The sequence below is a fragment of the Vipera ursinii genome (assembly GCF_947247035.1).
Source record: "Vipera ursinii genome assembly, contig: SUPER_Z_unloc_1, whole genome shotgun sequence".
In the NCBI taxonomy this organism is placed as follows: Eukaryota; Metazoa; Chordata; class Lepidosauria; order Squamata; family Viperidae; genus Vipera; species Vipera ursinii.
In genome coordinates, this window is record NW_028148449.1 from 1,029,413 (window position 1) to 1,042,111 (window position 12,699).

The 12,699-nt window shown below is 48.0% G+C and overlaps 1 protein-coding gene across 2 annotated transcripts; it reads right to left on the minus strand.

Annotated features, from left to right (window-relative positions):
- Positions 1-296: 296 nt before the first annotated feature.
- On the minus strand, positions 297-11,128 carry LOC310650441 (uncharacterized protein). Of its 2 annotated transcripts, none has more exons than XM_083379978.1 (4): positions 11,020-11,128; positions 3,526-6,731; positions 2,615-2,669; positions 297-2,489 (listed from the first exon to the last, which is right to left on the minus strand). In XM_083379978.1, exons 1-4 carry the CDS (start codon positions 11,108-11,110, stop codon positions 1,879-1,881), a joined length of 3,963 nt encoding a protein of 1,320 aa, XP_083236104.1. In that variant the 5' UTR covers positions 11,111-11,128; the 3' UTR covers positions 297-1,878. The 2 variants fall into 2 exon arrangements, with proteins under 2 accessions (XP_083236104.1, XP_083236105.1); XM_083379979.1 differs by having other exon boundaries at positions 2,124-2,293.
- Positions 11,129-12,699: the final 1,571 nt, after the last annotated feature.

Here is a 12,699-nt window from a genome sequence, read left to right on the forward strand (position 1 = left end):
CTCTCCCACTGGGGCCAAGGGGCTTGACTCCTCTCCCCCTTTACCCTCCAGAGAAGCCAGGCCTTCTCCCTCCCACCCACCATATCTCTCTTTCCCTTCATCCATCCATCTATCCATCCCCCATACTTCCTCCCTCCCGCTATGTCTCCTTCCTTTCTTCCATCCTTCCCTCCACACCTACCTTCCTTCCCCATATATCTCCCTTCCTCCCTCCCACCATATTGTTCTGAACCAGCCAACTACCGGCCTTGTAATAAGGCAAACCCCTGTTCAAGCAGTAGAGACTGGAGAGCGTCTGAGGCTGCAAAGCGTCTGCCAAGTTTAATTCACAAGCCAAACAACAGAACAAGAAACACAGGAACTTGAATCCTCAAGCGGAAGGGTTGCTTTCAGCAACCAGCCCCTCCCCAAACACTCCTTTTATTTAGAGTTCAGGGCGTGGTCTCCCTGTGCCTCCTCCCGAGGAGACCCGCAGCCTTTCTCTGCTTGGTCCTGCTCGACTGCCTCCTGCGTCGGGCGTCCTTGAACAGGGCCAGCTGTGGGTCATCATCCTCCGCACTATCGGGCTCACGCAGCTGAGAAGAGGGCCCCGGCTGGGAGCTCTGCCAAGCCTGCAAGCCATCATCAGCCGGTTCGTCTTCCACACCCTCCTCCTCCCCCTCATCTGAGTCATCCGATACATCCGAGCCGGCTGCCGGGCCCACAGGCTGGCCCTGAGTCACAACACATATATCTCTTTCCTGTCTTCCATCCATCTATCCATCTAACAGCTTCTGGAGGCAGGTTGTTCCACTGCTGCCAGGAAGTTTCTCCTTAGTTCCAGGTTGCTTCTCTCTTTGGTTAGTTTCCATCCGTTGCTTCTTCTCCTGCCTTCAGGGGCTTTGGCGAATAGCTTGACAAATCTGAACATCCTGCTGCAAATTTGGCTGCTGGACATGTGTCCTTCTTCCTCTTGCTTGACCAGGAGACCAGAAGCAAGTCGGTGAAGAGAAGCATCTGGAGTGGAGCTGACGGACACTAAGAGATGGGAATGACCATCTAGAAAAGTGGCAAACAATGATAAGATGGGGAAAAAACTTTGGTTATAATATAGAGGTCGAAAAGTGGCAAAAGCTATGGGAGAGAAATTATAAATTGATAATGTCAACTTCGTATAAAGAAAACTTATATAAAATGTTTTATAGATGGCACTTGCCACAGCAAGAATAGCAAAAATGTTTAAAAATATGTCAGATAGATGCTGGAAATGTAAGCGTAACTCAGGCACACATTATCATATTTGGTGGACATGTGGCAAAGCAAAGGCTTATTGGAAAAAGATACACGCTTGGTTAGAAAAGAGATTGGTTGATTTAAAACCTGAACTTTTCTACTAGGTATAATGCCAGAAAAGATTAACAAACAAAGCCCATATTTGATTTTACACATCACAACAGCCGCAAGAATAATATTCGCGCAATATTGGAAAAATGAAGGATTACCACCAGAGGAAGAAATATTAATAATAAAAAAAATACTGGAATGCGCAGAGATGGACAGATTAACCATGAGATTGAAAGATAAAGAAGAAACAGAATATTATCAAACTTGGGATTTATCAATGGCTAGAAGAAAGAATGAAGGATGAGGAACTGAATATGTATTAGCGTTATTAAATCCAGACAGCGTTAATATATGTGTGCAAGATAAAATTAATAAAATCTTTATTAAAAAAGAGAAAGTCCTGTTATCCAAGGGGAGGAAGCAGGTTCTCGAGAGAAGGAATTGGCCGAGTGGAACTCAGCCACGAATCTCTGGCTTGATGGAACTTGGGAGCCGAGGCTCAATTAAAGAGACTTTCTGGCCTCTGTTGAAAAGGGAAAAAAACCAGAAGTTGTGTCATTTTTTGAAGTTCATCATCTTTTCCGTGTAACAAGGAGCATCCCTGTTCGTTTCCACCAGACGATCAATCATGGTCATCAGTTCGGCCACCTGAGCCTCTCGTTCCGCCCCTTCGGCCTTGTTGTTGAAAGCCAGGCACCGGTTCCCACATTCAGCAACATATTCCTTCACGCTTTTCTTTTGGCCAGATATGAAATTTTCAATAGATATACTTTCCAGATCCTCTTTGCGGGTGAACAAAAGGATCGTGTAATTCCTGGCTTGAAGGCCAAAAATCTCTTTGATCCTCTGAGCCACCTCCTCCTCACTCTGGGTGATATAATAACGTATCACTTGGAGAATGACATGGGGACCCGGGGAGCAAAACGTCACGCTCTTCCTCACTTCTGTGGCAATATCCTTCTGTGGATATCTGGTATGGAAAAAGCCAGGCGTATCAACAACCACAACCTTCCTTCCGCTCAGCTGTGTCTCCTCCTTTTGGCATGCTTCTGTTATTGATTCACATGACATCCCAAATTTAAAGACGTTCCTTCCCAGAATTGAGTTTCCCGTTGCACTTTTCCCATTTCCAGAGGTGCCCACAAGGACGATCCTCCGTTCAGACCCTATAACCCAAAGGGGAGAGGAGAGGAGACAGGGACTTGTCAGCAGTGTACGACAATCACAGCCTGTCCCAACGCCCAGAAGAGTAGCTTCCACCCCACCTGAACCCCAGGACCCAAGACTTTACCTTGGATGCTTACAGTCATTTCCAGACCAGTCGCACAGCACAAAACCCGGGATTTCTGCATGAGAAGCAAAACAGAATCAGCCAAAGGAGAGGCTGCCTTGCTCAGAGGTTGCCAGGAACTCTCCTCCCCCAGAAGTCAAGCAAGAATTGGAGGGGGATTAAGAAAGGATCACCCCCAACGTAGCTGACTTGGATCAGACCTGTCCCCCCTCCAGCAGGTTCCCCCTGAGTGGTCCTCCCAGTGAGCCCCGTTCCTGTCTATGACATCCGACAGGATGGACCTCACACTTGTAGTAGCTCCCTCCATTCTCCAGAACAGTCCTTGGCACTGTCTCCATCAGGTCAGAGATCAGCCTCTCCCGCTCGGATGCCATGGCCTCATGCATGGTGGCTGACTCACTTTGCAAACCTTGCTCACTATCAGACAACAAAAACTAGGGTGGGGGGAAGGGTATGGTTGGAATGGATGGGTGGCTGGGAGGGATATGAGGAATTAATATATGTGCACCGGCTGTGGCCTTAGAAAGTTTCCAGAACCTCAAGGTCGGACGATGGGAATCTTTCAAGTGGCGCAGACTGTTTCCCAAAATAAAATGATTGAACCGGATTGGTGGACAACGGACAAGGGATGGCCCAAGAAGGAAAGGGGGGATTATTGCTATGCTGCTTTTCATGCCAAAACCTGAGAATTAGCTTTGCTTTTACTGTGCCCTTATGGATCTATCAGTAAAATTAAACTCATGGTAAAAGAATGTCCCTGGAGTTTGTTGGCTGCATATGCCAAAAATCTTCAAAATCTCCAGTGATGGAGCACCCAAAACTGATATGACTATTCTACTGCTGACTCCTCCTCCTCCACCATCACCTCCTCTTTCTCCTCCCCTCTTCCTCCAAACAAGGTGACAAGTTACCTCTGCAGGCCTCGCCCTAGGATAGATGCAAGTCATCTCCTCGCTCCATTGACTGAGCCCAAATTCAGTCACAGCTGCACATCGGAATTGGTACTGAAGGTCTAGGTGGACTTCTTTCAGGGTGAATTGATCTTTAGGGCCTTCAGTATTGAGACTCTTCCAATTCTCCCCTGCAATCCGATATTCCACCTGGTACCTAGAGACTGAAGGCTTCCCATTGGCGACTGGGTCAATACCGATCTGGAAACTATTTGGATGCACTTGCTCAATCTTGGGAGGGGGAGGTTTTCTAAGAGCAACGTGACGTTTCTTGAGGACCTCCGTGGTCAAGGTTAAACTTTTGGTTTCCAGCAACATTAGCGAGTCGAAGAAATTCTTCATGCTCTCGGCACTCATTTTCCAGTATATTTCAGCAGCAGCATTACGGCTTCCTCCACTTTCTCCGTGAGTAAAAAGGGCTGAATGGTTGAATCTGAAGTGCAGAGGGGTTCCCGACCTGTCCCGATCACAAGGCAGGTCAGCCTCCTTGAGGGCTTCCAGGATAGGTGGAGTTCCCCCATCTGCAAAGGTGATCAGGAGTTGGACGTTATCCTTCACGTCTTTTCCCAACAAGGAGAGCATGGAATCAAAGACGCATTTCTGGGTGTGAGTTGGATGGGCAAGGAAGGCCTGGGCCACCAAGCAGATGGCATCAATGTGGTCAATGCCCCCTGGGGTGGAGAAAAATTCTCGGAGCTGCTCCTCAACCAGTTTGTCTTGCTCTGCGTCTCTTGTGCCTCCAAATCCGGGAGTGTCAATTATTGTGAGAGAATAGGGAATCCAGAAACCCTCCTGATGGTGCACCACATAGACAGTGACTTCAGACGTCCTGCTTCCAGCTTTGCTTCTCTGGGTAGTTTCATGCATCAGTTTGAATCTGAAATTATCTCCCCACTGGACACCCAGGATATAATTGATCATCCCGTTGATCAGTGTGGTTTTCCCAGACTGTGTTGCTCCCATCACCAGGATCACTTTGTTGGGCACTTCTGGGTTCTCATTTCCAAGCTGGTATATGAGACAAGAGGTGGAGGCATCTGAGGGGACTTTCTCCAGAGGAAGGGCAAACACTAACGGATGTCTGTCCTCCACGAGAGAGCTTTCCTGAAGGAACTGGCGGGCTATGTTGCCTGCATCTTTCTCCAGTGATGTGGAGACCTCCACCTCCTCACTGGGGACACCCAGAGCTCCATTGTCACACACGGCTGACACCCGTATTCTATATGCCGTCTGGGGCTTCAGACCTTCGATGGGGTAAAACTCTGTTTTGCTCCCAGTCCTTTTTCCAGTCCACCGGTCCTTCCCAACTCCAGCCTCTACCATTCGGTACTCCACTTTGTACTCCTTGACCATAACTCCTGAGGCAACGATGCTGGGACTCATCCAGGCCACAAAGATGAACGAAGATGCTGCAGTGACCTTTCTTAATTTCTCAGGAGGGCTGGTGGGAAGGGTCTTTATGGGTGGGCTCTGGTTACTGCTTTTACCAAGGCCTACCTTGCAACAAGCAGCATACTGGAGCAAGTACTCTGTGTTTGGAGGCAGATCTTTCAGCAGGAACAACTCCCCGGCATCCTCTGTCCTCACGGTCTTCCAGTCCTCTTGCCCTGCAATCTTGTACTCTACCAGATAGCTGGAGATTGCAGCCTTTCCATATTCAGCTGGCTGAAACTTCAGTTCAATGCTGTTATGTCTCACTTCAGTAATCTGCAAAGGGAGAGGTTTTGAGGGCAACTCAAAGTTTTTGCTGACCTGCTTTCCGTCTTCATAAAAGTTAATGGAGGCTCCTGGAGTCTCCTCATCTGGGAGCGAGGCCACAAAAAAGTGGACCTTCTCATTCGATTGATTGACAGTGAAAAAGTCTTTGATGGATTTGGCAGCTTGGCGAGCATTCTGGGTCCTCTCCTGGTCCTCAAACCAGGCCGTGCCTTTCTTCACCCCAGGAGTGGACCTTGTGGACTTAGCTGGTTCTTGCAAGAATCGCTCCTGAAGCCTGTCCTGTAAGCTCAACAGAAATGGCTCCTCTTCACGTAAGGAAGTGAATACAAAGGAGACCACGTATAAATTTTGAGGGTCAAGAAATATTTCGTGCATCTTGTTCTGGGAAGTGATAACTTGTATGTCACTTAGAATAGTCAGATAAGATTTGACAACGTTAATTTCTCTCTTTTTGGTGTCTAGAAATTTACGGAGTCTTCGGCTATTGAAGGGCGACTGGTTGACGGACATCAATATGTCCACCAGGGTCCCTTCCTCCTGCCCTCCTCCCCGGATGGAAGGCAACACTTTGGCCAGCTGTTTCTGGAAAGTCTGCTTGTGTTGCTTGCACAGGTCTTTGAACCGCTGGATCTTTCTCTTGATCTCACGGAAGGTCTCAGCAATGGGATCGTTGGCTAGATCGTTGCTTTGCATCTGGATTTTGTTCAGGTCCTCCAAGATCTTTTCAGCATCAAAGACTAATTCTAGGCTGATCTCACGGACCATTTTAGCTGCCTTGGGGTCCAGTTTGGTCAGCGGGTAGAGCCAGACCCTCATAGGCACAGCCTTCTCCCCATCTTCCCCTAACATTTTCGGTAGAGTTTCGTAAACTTTCATGGCATCTTCGAAAGTCACTGGATTTTTCTCCAGAGAAAAATCTCCATGGAACTTGCACCTGAACTTCAGAGCATTCTCTTTCTCCTCGTTGTATTTGACCTCTGCTCCTCCTCCGACAGATATTCCCTTCATGAGTGTAGCCTGGAGACTTCCTTCTACATTTTTTATCTTCTCTGTTGAAGAAACCTCTCGGTCAAAGACAAAGAAAGCCTGGGCTCCATAGAGGATGGCCGTGACCACATGGGTGGCCATGCCATGCTCAAAGACTTCTCGGTGAGAGACATTCTGGCTTCCTAGATGGCTCATGGTCAGCTGCTCATACCTGGTGGTGGCTTTGTACTGAACGGTGACTCTGGCTTGTTGCTTGGACTTCTTGGTGTCCTGAAGATACTTGGCTGAACCCTGCACTTCAACCAGCCCCCCCAGGAAGCTGGCCTTGAGGGATCCTGAGATGTCCAGGGCGGAGGCCTTGTCATCAATGCTGTCGGACGCAATGATTTCGGATTCGGTCTTGGGCTGAGGCTTGATGGTCAGGTCCTTCTGCAGAGAGCTGTAGTCCCAAAGGGTGACGCCTGCATGGAACAGGAGACAACAGGAGGATAAATGTGAAATGAGACCTCCAAAACACCTGCACTGGATAGAGAAGCCCCAGAATGCTGGGACAATAGAGAGATCATTTTTCCTGGATGGTGAAACTACCACAAACTCAAATGGCTTTTGCCTGAGTAGAGAGGAATGGGAATTTCTATGTTTTTCATCAGGGGTTTAGAGGTGTCTTCTGTGTTCAGACCTGCCCCTCTCCCTGGAAAAGCACCAGCACCACAACTTTAGAATTAATATCCCTCACTTCACCGTCCCGCGTGGGACACCAACTCTTTACAGTTGCAAGAAAAAGTATGTGAACCCTTTGGGATTACGTGGAGTTTTGCCATAAAATGCGCTCTAAACGTCATGTAAGTCACAACAATAGAAAAACACAGTCTGCTTAAAATAATACTACACAAACATTAGCTGTTGTCATGTTTTAATTGAACATAAGATGGAAACATTCACAGTGCAGGGTGGAAAAAGTATGTGAACCCCTAGCCTAATGACTTCTCCAAGAGCTAATTGGAGCCAGGAGTGAGCCAACCTTGACTCCAACCAGTGTGATGATATTGGATGTGTTGCTGACAGCTGTCCTGCCCTTTAAAAACACACACCTGTTTTGGGTTTACTGGTCTCAAGAAGCACTGTCTGATGTGAACCATGCCTCGCAGAAAAGAGGTCTCAGAAGACCTACGATCAAGAATTGTTGACTTGCATGAAGCTGGAAAGGGTTACAAAAGTATCTCCAAAAGCCTTGATGTTCATGTGTCCACGGTAAGACAGACTGTCTACAAATGGAGAAAGTTTTTTTTGTTGTTGTTAGTTGCGAAGTCGTGTCCGACCCATCGCGACCCTATGGACAACGTTCCTCCAGGCCTTCCTGTCCTCTACCATCTTCTGGAGTCCATTTAAGCTCACGCCTACTGCTTCAGTGACTCCATCCAGCCACCTCATTCTCTGTCGTCCCCTTCTTCTATTGCCCTCAATCTTTCCCAGCATTAGGCTCTTCTCCAGTGAGTCCTTCCTTCTCATTAGGTGGCCAAAGTATTTGAGTTTTAGCTTCAGGATCTGGTCTTCTAAAGAGCAGTCAGGGTTGATCTCCTCTAGGACTGACTGGTTTGATTGCCTTGCAGTCCAAGGGACTCGCAGGAGTCTTCTCCAGCACCATAGTTCAAAGGCTTCAATTCTCTGGCGCTCAGCCTTTCTTATGGCCCAACTTTCACTGCCATACATTGCAACTGGGAAGACCATAGCCTTGACTATACGCACTTTTGTTGACAGGGTGAGGAGAAAGTTTAGCACTGTTGCTACTCTCCCTAGGTGTGGTCGTCCTGTAAAAATGATTGCAAGAGCACAGCGCATAATTTATTTATTTTTATTTTAATTCCATTTATATCCCGCCCTTCTCCGAAGACTCAGGGCGGCTTAGAAGCTTAGCAGTAGCCTTCATTCTATGTATATGCCTGCTTATTAGGGCTTTCGCCCCCCCAAGCGGCATTATTACAAAGTCAGCTTAATTGCCCCCAACGATCTGGGTCCTCATTTTACCGACCTCGGAAGGACGGAAGGTTGAGTCAACCTTGAGCCTGGTGGGATGCGAACCTGCACTAATTGCAGGCAGCTGGTGTTACTTAAGGAGGCATTAGCCCACTGCTCCACCAAGGCTCAGTATGCTCAGTAATGCTTAATGAGGTAAAGAAAAATCCTAGAGTGTCAGCTAAAGACCTACAGAAATCTCTGGCACATGCTAACATTTTTGTTGACACATCTACAATAAGGAAAACATTAAACAAGAATGGAGTACATGGGAGGACACCACAGAGGAAGCCATTGCTGTCCAAAAAAAATATTGCAGCACGTTTGAAGTTTGCAAAAGAGCACCTGGATGTTCCACAGCACTACTGGCAAAATATACTGTGGACAGATGAAACCAAAATTGAGTTGTTTGGGAAAAACACACAACACTATGTGTGGAGAAAAAAAGGCACAGCACACCAACATCAAAACCTCATCCCCACTGTAAAACATGGCGGAGGGAGCATCATGGTTTGGGGCTGCTTTGCTGCCTCAGGGCCTGGACGGATTGTTGTCATTGATGGGAAAATGAATTCCAGAGTTTATCAGGACATTTTGCAGGAAAACGTACGACCATCTGTCCGCCAACTGAAGCTCCGCAGAGGATGGGTGATGCAACAGGACAATGACCCAAAGCATACAAGTAATTCAACAAAACAATGGCTTCAACAGAACAAAATACTCCTTCTGAAGTGGCCCAGTCAGAGTCCTGACCTCAACCTGATTGAAATGCTGTGGCATGACCTTAAGAGAGCGATTCACACCAGACATCCCAAGAATATTGCTACACTGAAACAGTTTTGTGAAGAGGAGCGGTCCAAAATTACTCCAGATCGTTGTGCAGGTCTGATCTGCAACTACAGGAAACGTTTGGTTGAGGTTATTGCTGCCGAAGGAGGGTCAACCAGTTATTAAGTCCAAAGGTTCACATACTTTTTCCACCCTGCACTGTGAATGTTTCCATCTTATGTTCAATTAAAACATGACAACAGCTAATGTTTGTGTAGTATTATTTTAAGCAGACTGTGTTTTTCTATTGTTGTGACTTACATGACATTTAGAGCGCATTTATGGCCAATTCATGCAAAACTCCACGTAATCCCAAAGGGTTCACATACTTTTTCTTGCAACTGTATGTAATCATTTTCCAAAGCATTTCAGTGACTTTCTTTTGGGGCAAGGCAAGTTGCTGCGTGTCTGTCCAAAGAGTTGGATGCGCATTCCAGGCAGATCCTACCCAGATAGCTTGCTTTTATTTATTTATTTATTTATTTATTTATTTATTTATTTATTTATTTATTTATTTATTTATTTATTTATTATTTATTTATTTATTTATAATGAGACTTGTATGCCACCCTATCTCCCAAAGGACTCAGGGTAGCTAACAATAAAATACAAATGAATACAAATATTAAAAAAGAATTAAATTATGTCAAAGTCCCACTAAAACCAATAAAAACATTTAAAATCATAATTAAAAACCCCATTATCAGTCCAGGTTGGCCTGTTGGAAAAGATATGTCTTAAGGTCACGGCGAAAGGACCGAAGGTCTGGGGCCATCCGGAGCTCCCGGGGGAGTTGATTCCACCAAGCAGGTGCCCCGACAGAGAAGGCCCTCCCCCTGGGGGTCGCCAGCTGACATTGTCTGGTCAACGGCACCCTGAGGAGGCCCTCTCTGTGTGAGCGCACAGGGCGATGGGAAAACATTCCTGGCAGCAGACGATCCTGCAAATATCCCGGGCCTAAGCCATGTAGGGCTTTATAGGTAAGAACCAGCATCTTGAATCTCACCCAGAGGGCAACCGGTAGCCAATGCAGCTCACGCAGGAGGGGTGTAATATGGGAGTATCGGGATGCTCCCATCACAACCTGCACAGCCACATTCTGCACCAGCTGAAGCCTCCGGGTGGTCTTCAAGGGCAGCCCCATGTAGAGAGCATTGCAGTAATCTACCCAGGAGGTGACGAGCGCATGAGTGACCGTACGTAAAGCATCTTGGTCCAGATAGGGGCGCAACTGGCGCACCAGGCGAACCTGTGCAAATGCCCCCGTGGCCACGACTCCAACATGATCTTCTAAACTCAGTCGTGCATCCAGGAGGATGCCTAAGTTGCACGCCCTATCAATGGGAGGCAACACCTCTCCCCCATAACCAAAGATGGAAGATCTTGGACTACACGAGATGCTGATACGTAAAGCCACTCGGTCTTGGCCAGGTTGAGCTGGAGCCTGTACTTCCACATCCAGATTCGTACTGCTTCCAGGCACCGGGACATCACATTGAGGGCATCACTGGGTTGGTTCAGGGTGGAGATGAAAAGCTGGGTATCATCCGCATATTGATGATACCTCACCCCGAAACCACGGATGATCTTGCCCAGTGGCTTCATATAGATGTTGAACAGGAGGGGAGAGAGGACCAACCCCTGAGGCACCTCACAATCAAGGGGCCTCGGGGTTGACCTCTGTCCTCCTGCCAACACCGTCTGAGAACAGCCCGAGAGGTAGGAGGAGAACCACCGTAAAACGGTGCCTCCCACTCCCAACCCCCGGAGACAGCAGGCTGCAAGTCCAGGAGCCGAGGCTTGAAGTGACCCTATGCTGTGCTGGAGAATTGATGTCGGTGCTCTTCTCCCTCCCTCTAGAGATCCTGCAGGGGCTGCCGACCCTTTGACCTCTCCTCTGTCTCCTACCTGGGATGAGCGCATCCTTGCGGCAGTCGTACAACATCCCTAGCTGGAATGGGCGGCCCAGAGCTGGCATCTCCACAGTGTCTTCAGCCATGGCCAGGCTCAGCTCCTGCCTGTTGCTCCTGCAACAGAGAAGAACCACCTGGAGGAGGCAGTGCATAGTCCTCCCTGAACCAGGAGTGCCCCCCTCTCCAAGAACTCCTAGGAAGCTGTTCCAAGGAAGCACCACTCGGTGCACTGCAGCCCACACCGGTAAAGTGTTTGAGGAAGAGGATTCCTTCACTGCTATGACCCTTTGGGCAACGCCAAACAGGTCTCCAGAGAGTTGTTTATTTCTCTTGGGAAGGTTAAACAAATGGCCCTCCACTGACTAGTCAGGTTCCACCCTCACTCCTCCAAACAACAGCTCCTAGATTACCCGGCAAGGCCCCAAGGCAGAGGTCCAGGCATACGGCAAGGGCCGTCCTTGGAGCACGGCAAAGGTGCAAGACAAGGAGCAACTTCCAAAAGGGGCAGAGGGAAACAAAAGGCAAACGCAGTGCGCACAACAAGGGCCCAGTTCCAAACCGAAAGGCAAAGAGCCCTTCTCAAAGCAAGACGGGGCCCAAGGCAAGGCAGGTCTGAAGGGAGAACCGTCAGTGCCAGGGCAAGCCAAGAACAGCCCTCCCAGCAAGGCAAAAGCAGTCATTGACACACACTGGGGAAGCAGTTCTTAAAGCAAGGCGCAAGCAGGCCGAGCCGAGAGAGTGTGATCTGAAGACAAACGCTTGTTCCTGGCAAAAGCGGCAGTTCTAGCTAATTGAGCTGCAAAGAAGGAGAGAGAAATTAGGGAATCCTAATGAATCTGTAGGGATGCGGTGGCTCAGTGGGTTAGGATGCTGAGCTTGTCGATCAGAAGGTTGGCAGTTTGGTGGGTCGAATCCCGAGTGCCGCGTAGCAGAGTGAGCGTCTGTTACTCGTCCCAGCTTCTGCCAACCTAGCAGTTTGAAAGCATGTGAAAAATGCAAGTAGAAAAATAGGGAACACTATGGTGGGAAGGTAACAGCGTTCCATGCGCCTTTGGCGTCTAGTCATGCCGGCCACATGACCACGGAGACGTCCTTGGACAAACGCTGGCTCCTCGGCTTTGAAACAGAGATGAGCACTGGCCCCTAGAGTTGGAAATGACTAGCAAAGCTGACACGCGTACAATAAAGATTTCACCCAGTAAGTCTGGCATACTGTAGATAAGAGAGCAGAAGTAACAAACATGTTCCCTTTTGGGTGTTTCCCTAAAGATATCGTATGTTCTTGGGTGGGTTAGGACATTGGATATTTTCCATGCTGGCCTTTCATGACCCTGCATCCAGGACTTTGCAAGAGCCCAAAGACAGTAAGGCTATCTGCACATATTCACAATTGATATTTCCTATACTGTCCCCTAATTCCAGGTCAACAGTACAGATGTTTACCGCCACAGGAGCACCACAACGCCCCCACCCCACTTGTTCTGTTCCAGCCTACGACCGGCCCTGTTGGAATGTCAGGGACAACCCCTTTTTATAATCAATAGGCTGGAACTAATCCAAGCAAATTTATTTTAAAAAGCTAAATGAAAAAGTTCAAACAAGACTTGAACCAAAAAGGTTAAACAAGAGTTAAACAAATACAGACCAAGACTTTATCAGAAGCTCTTCCAACGGT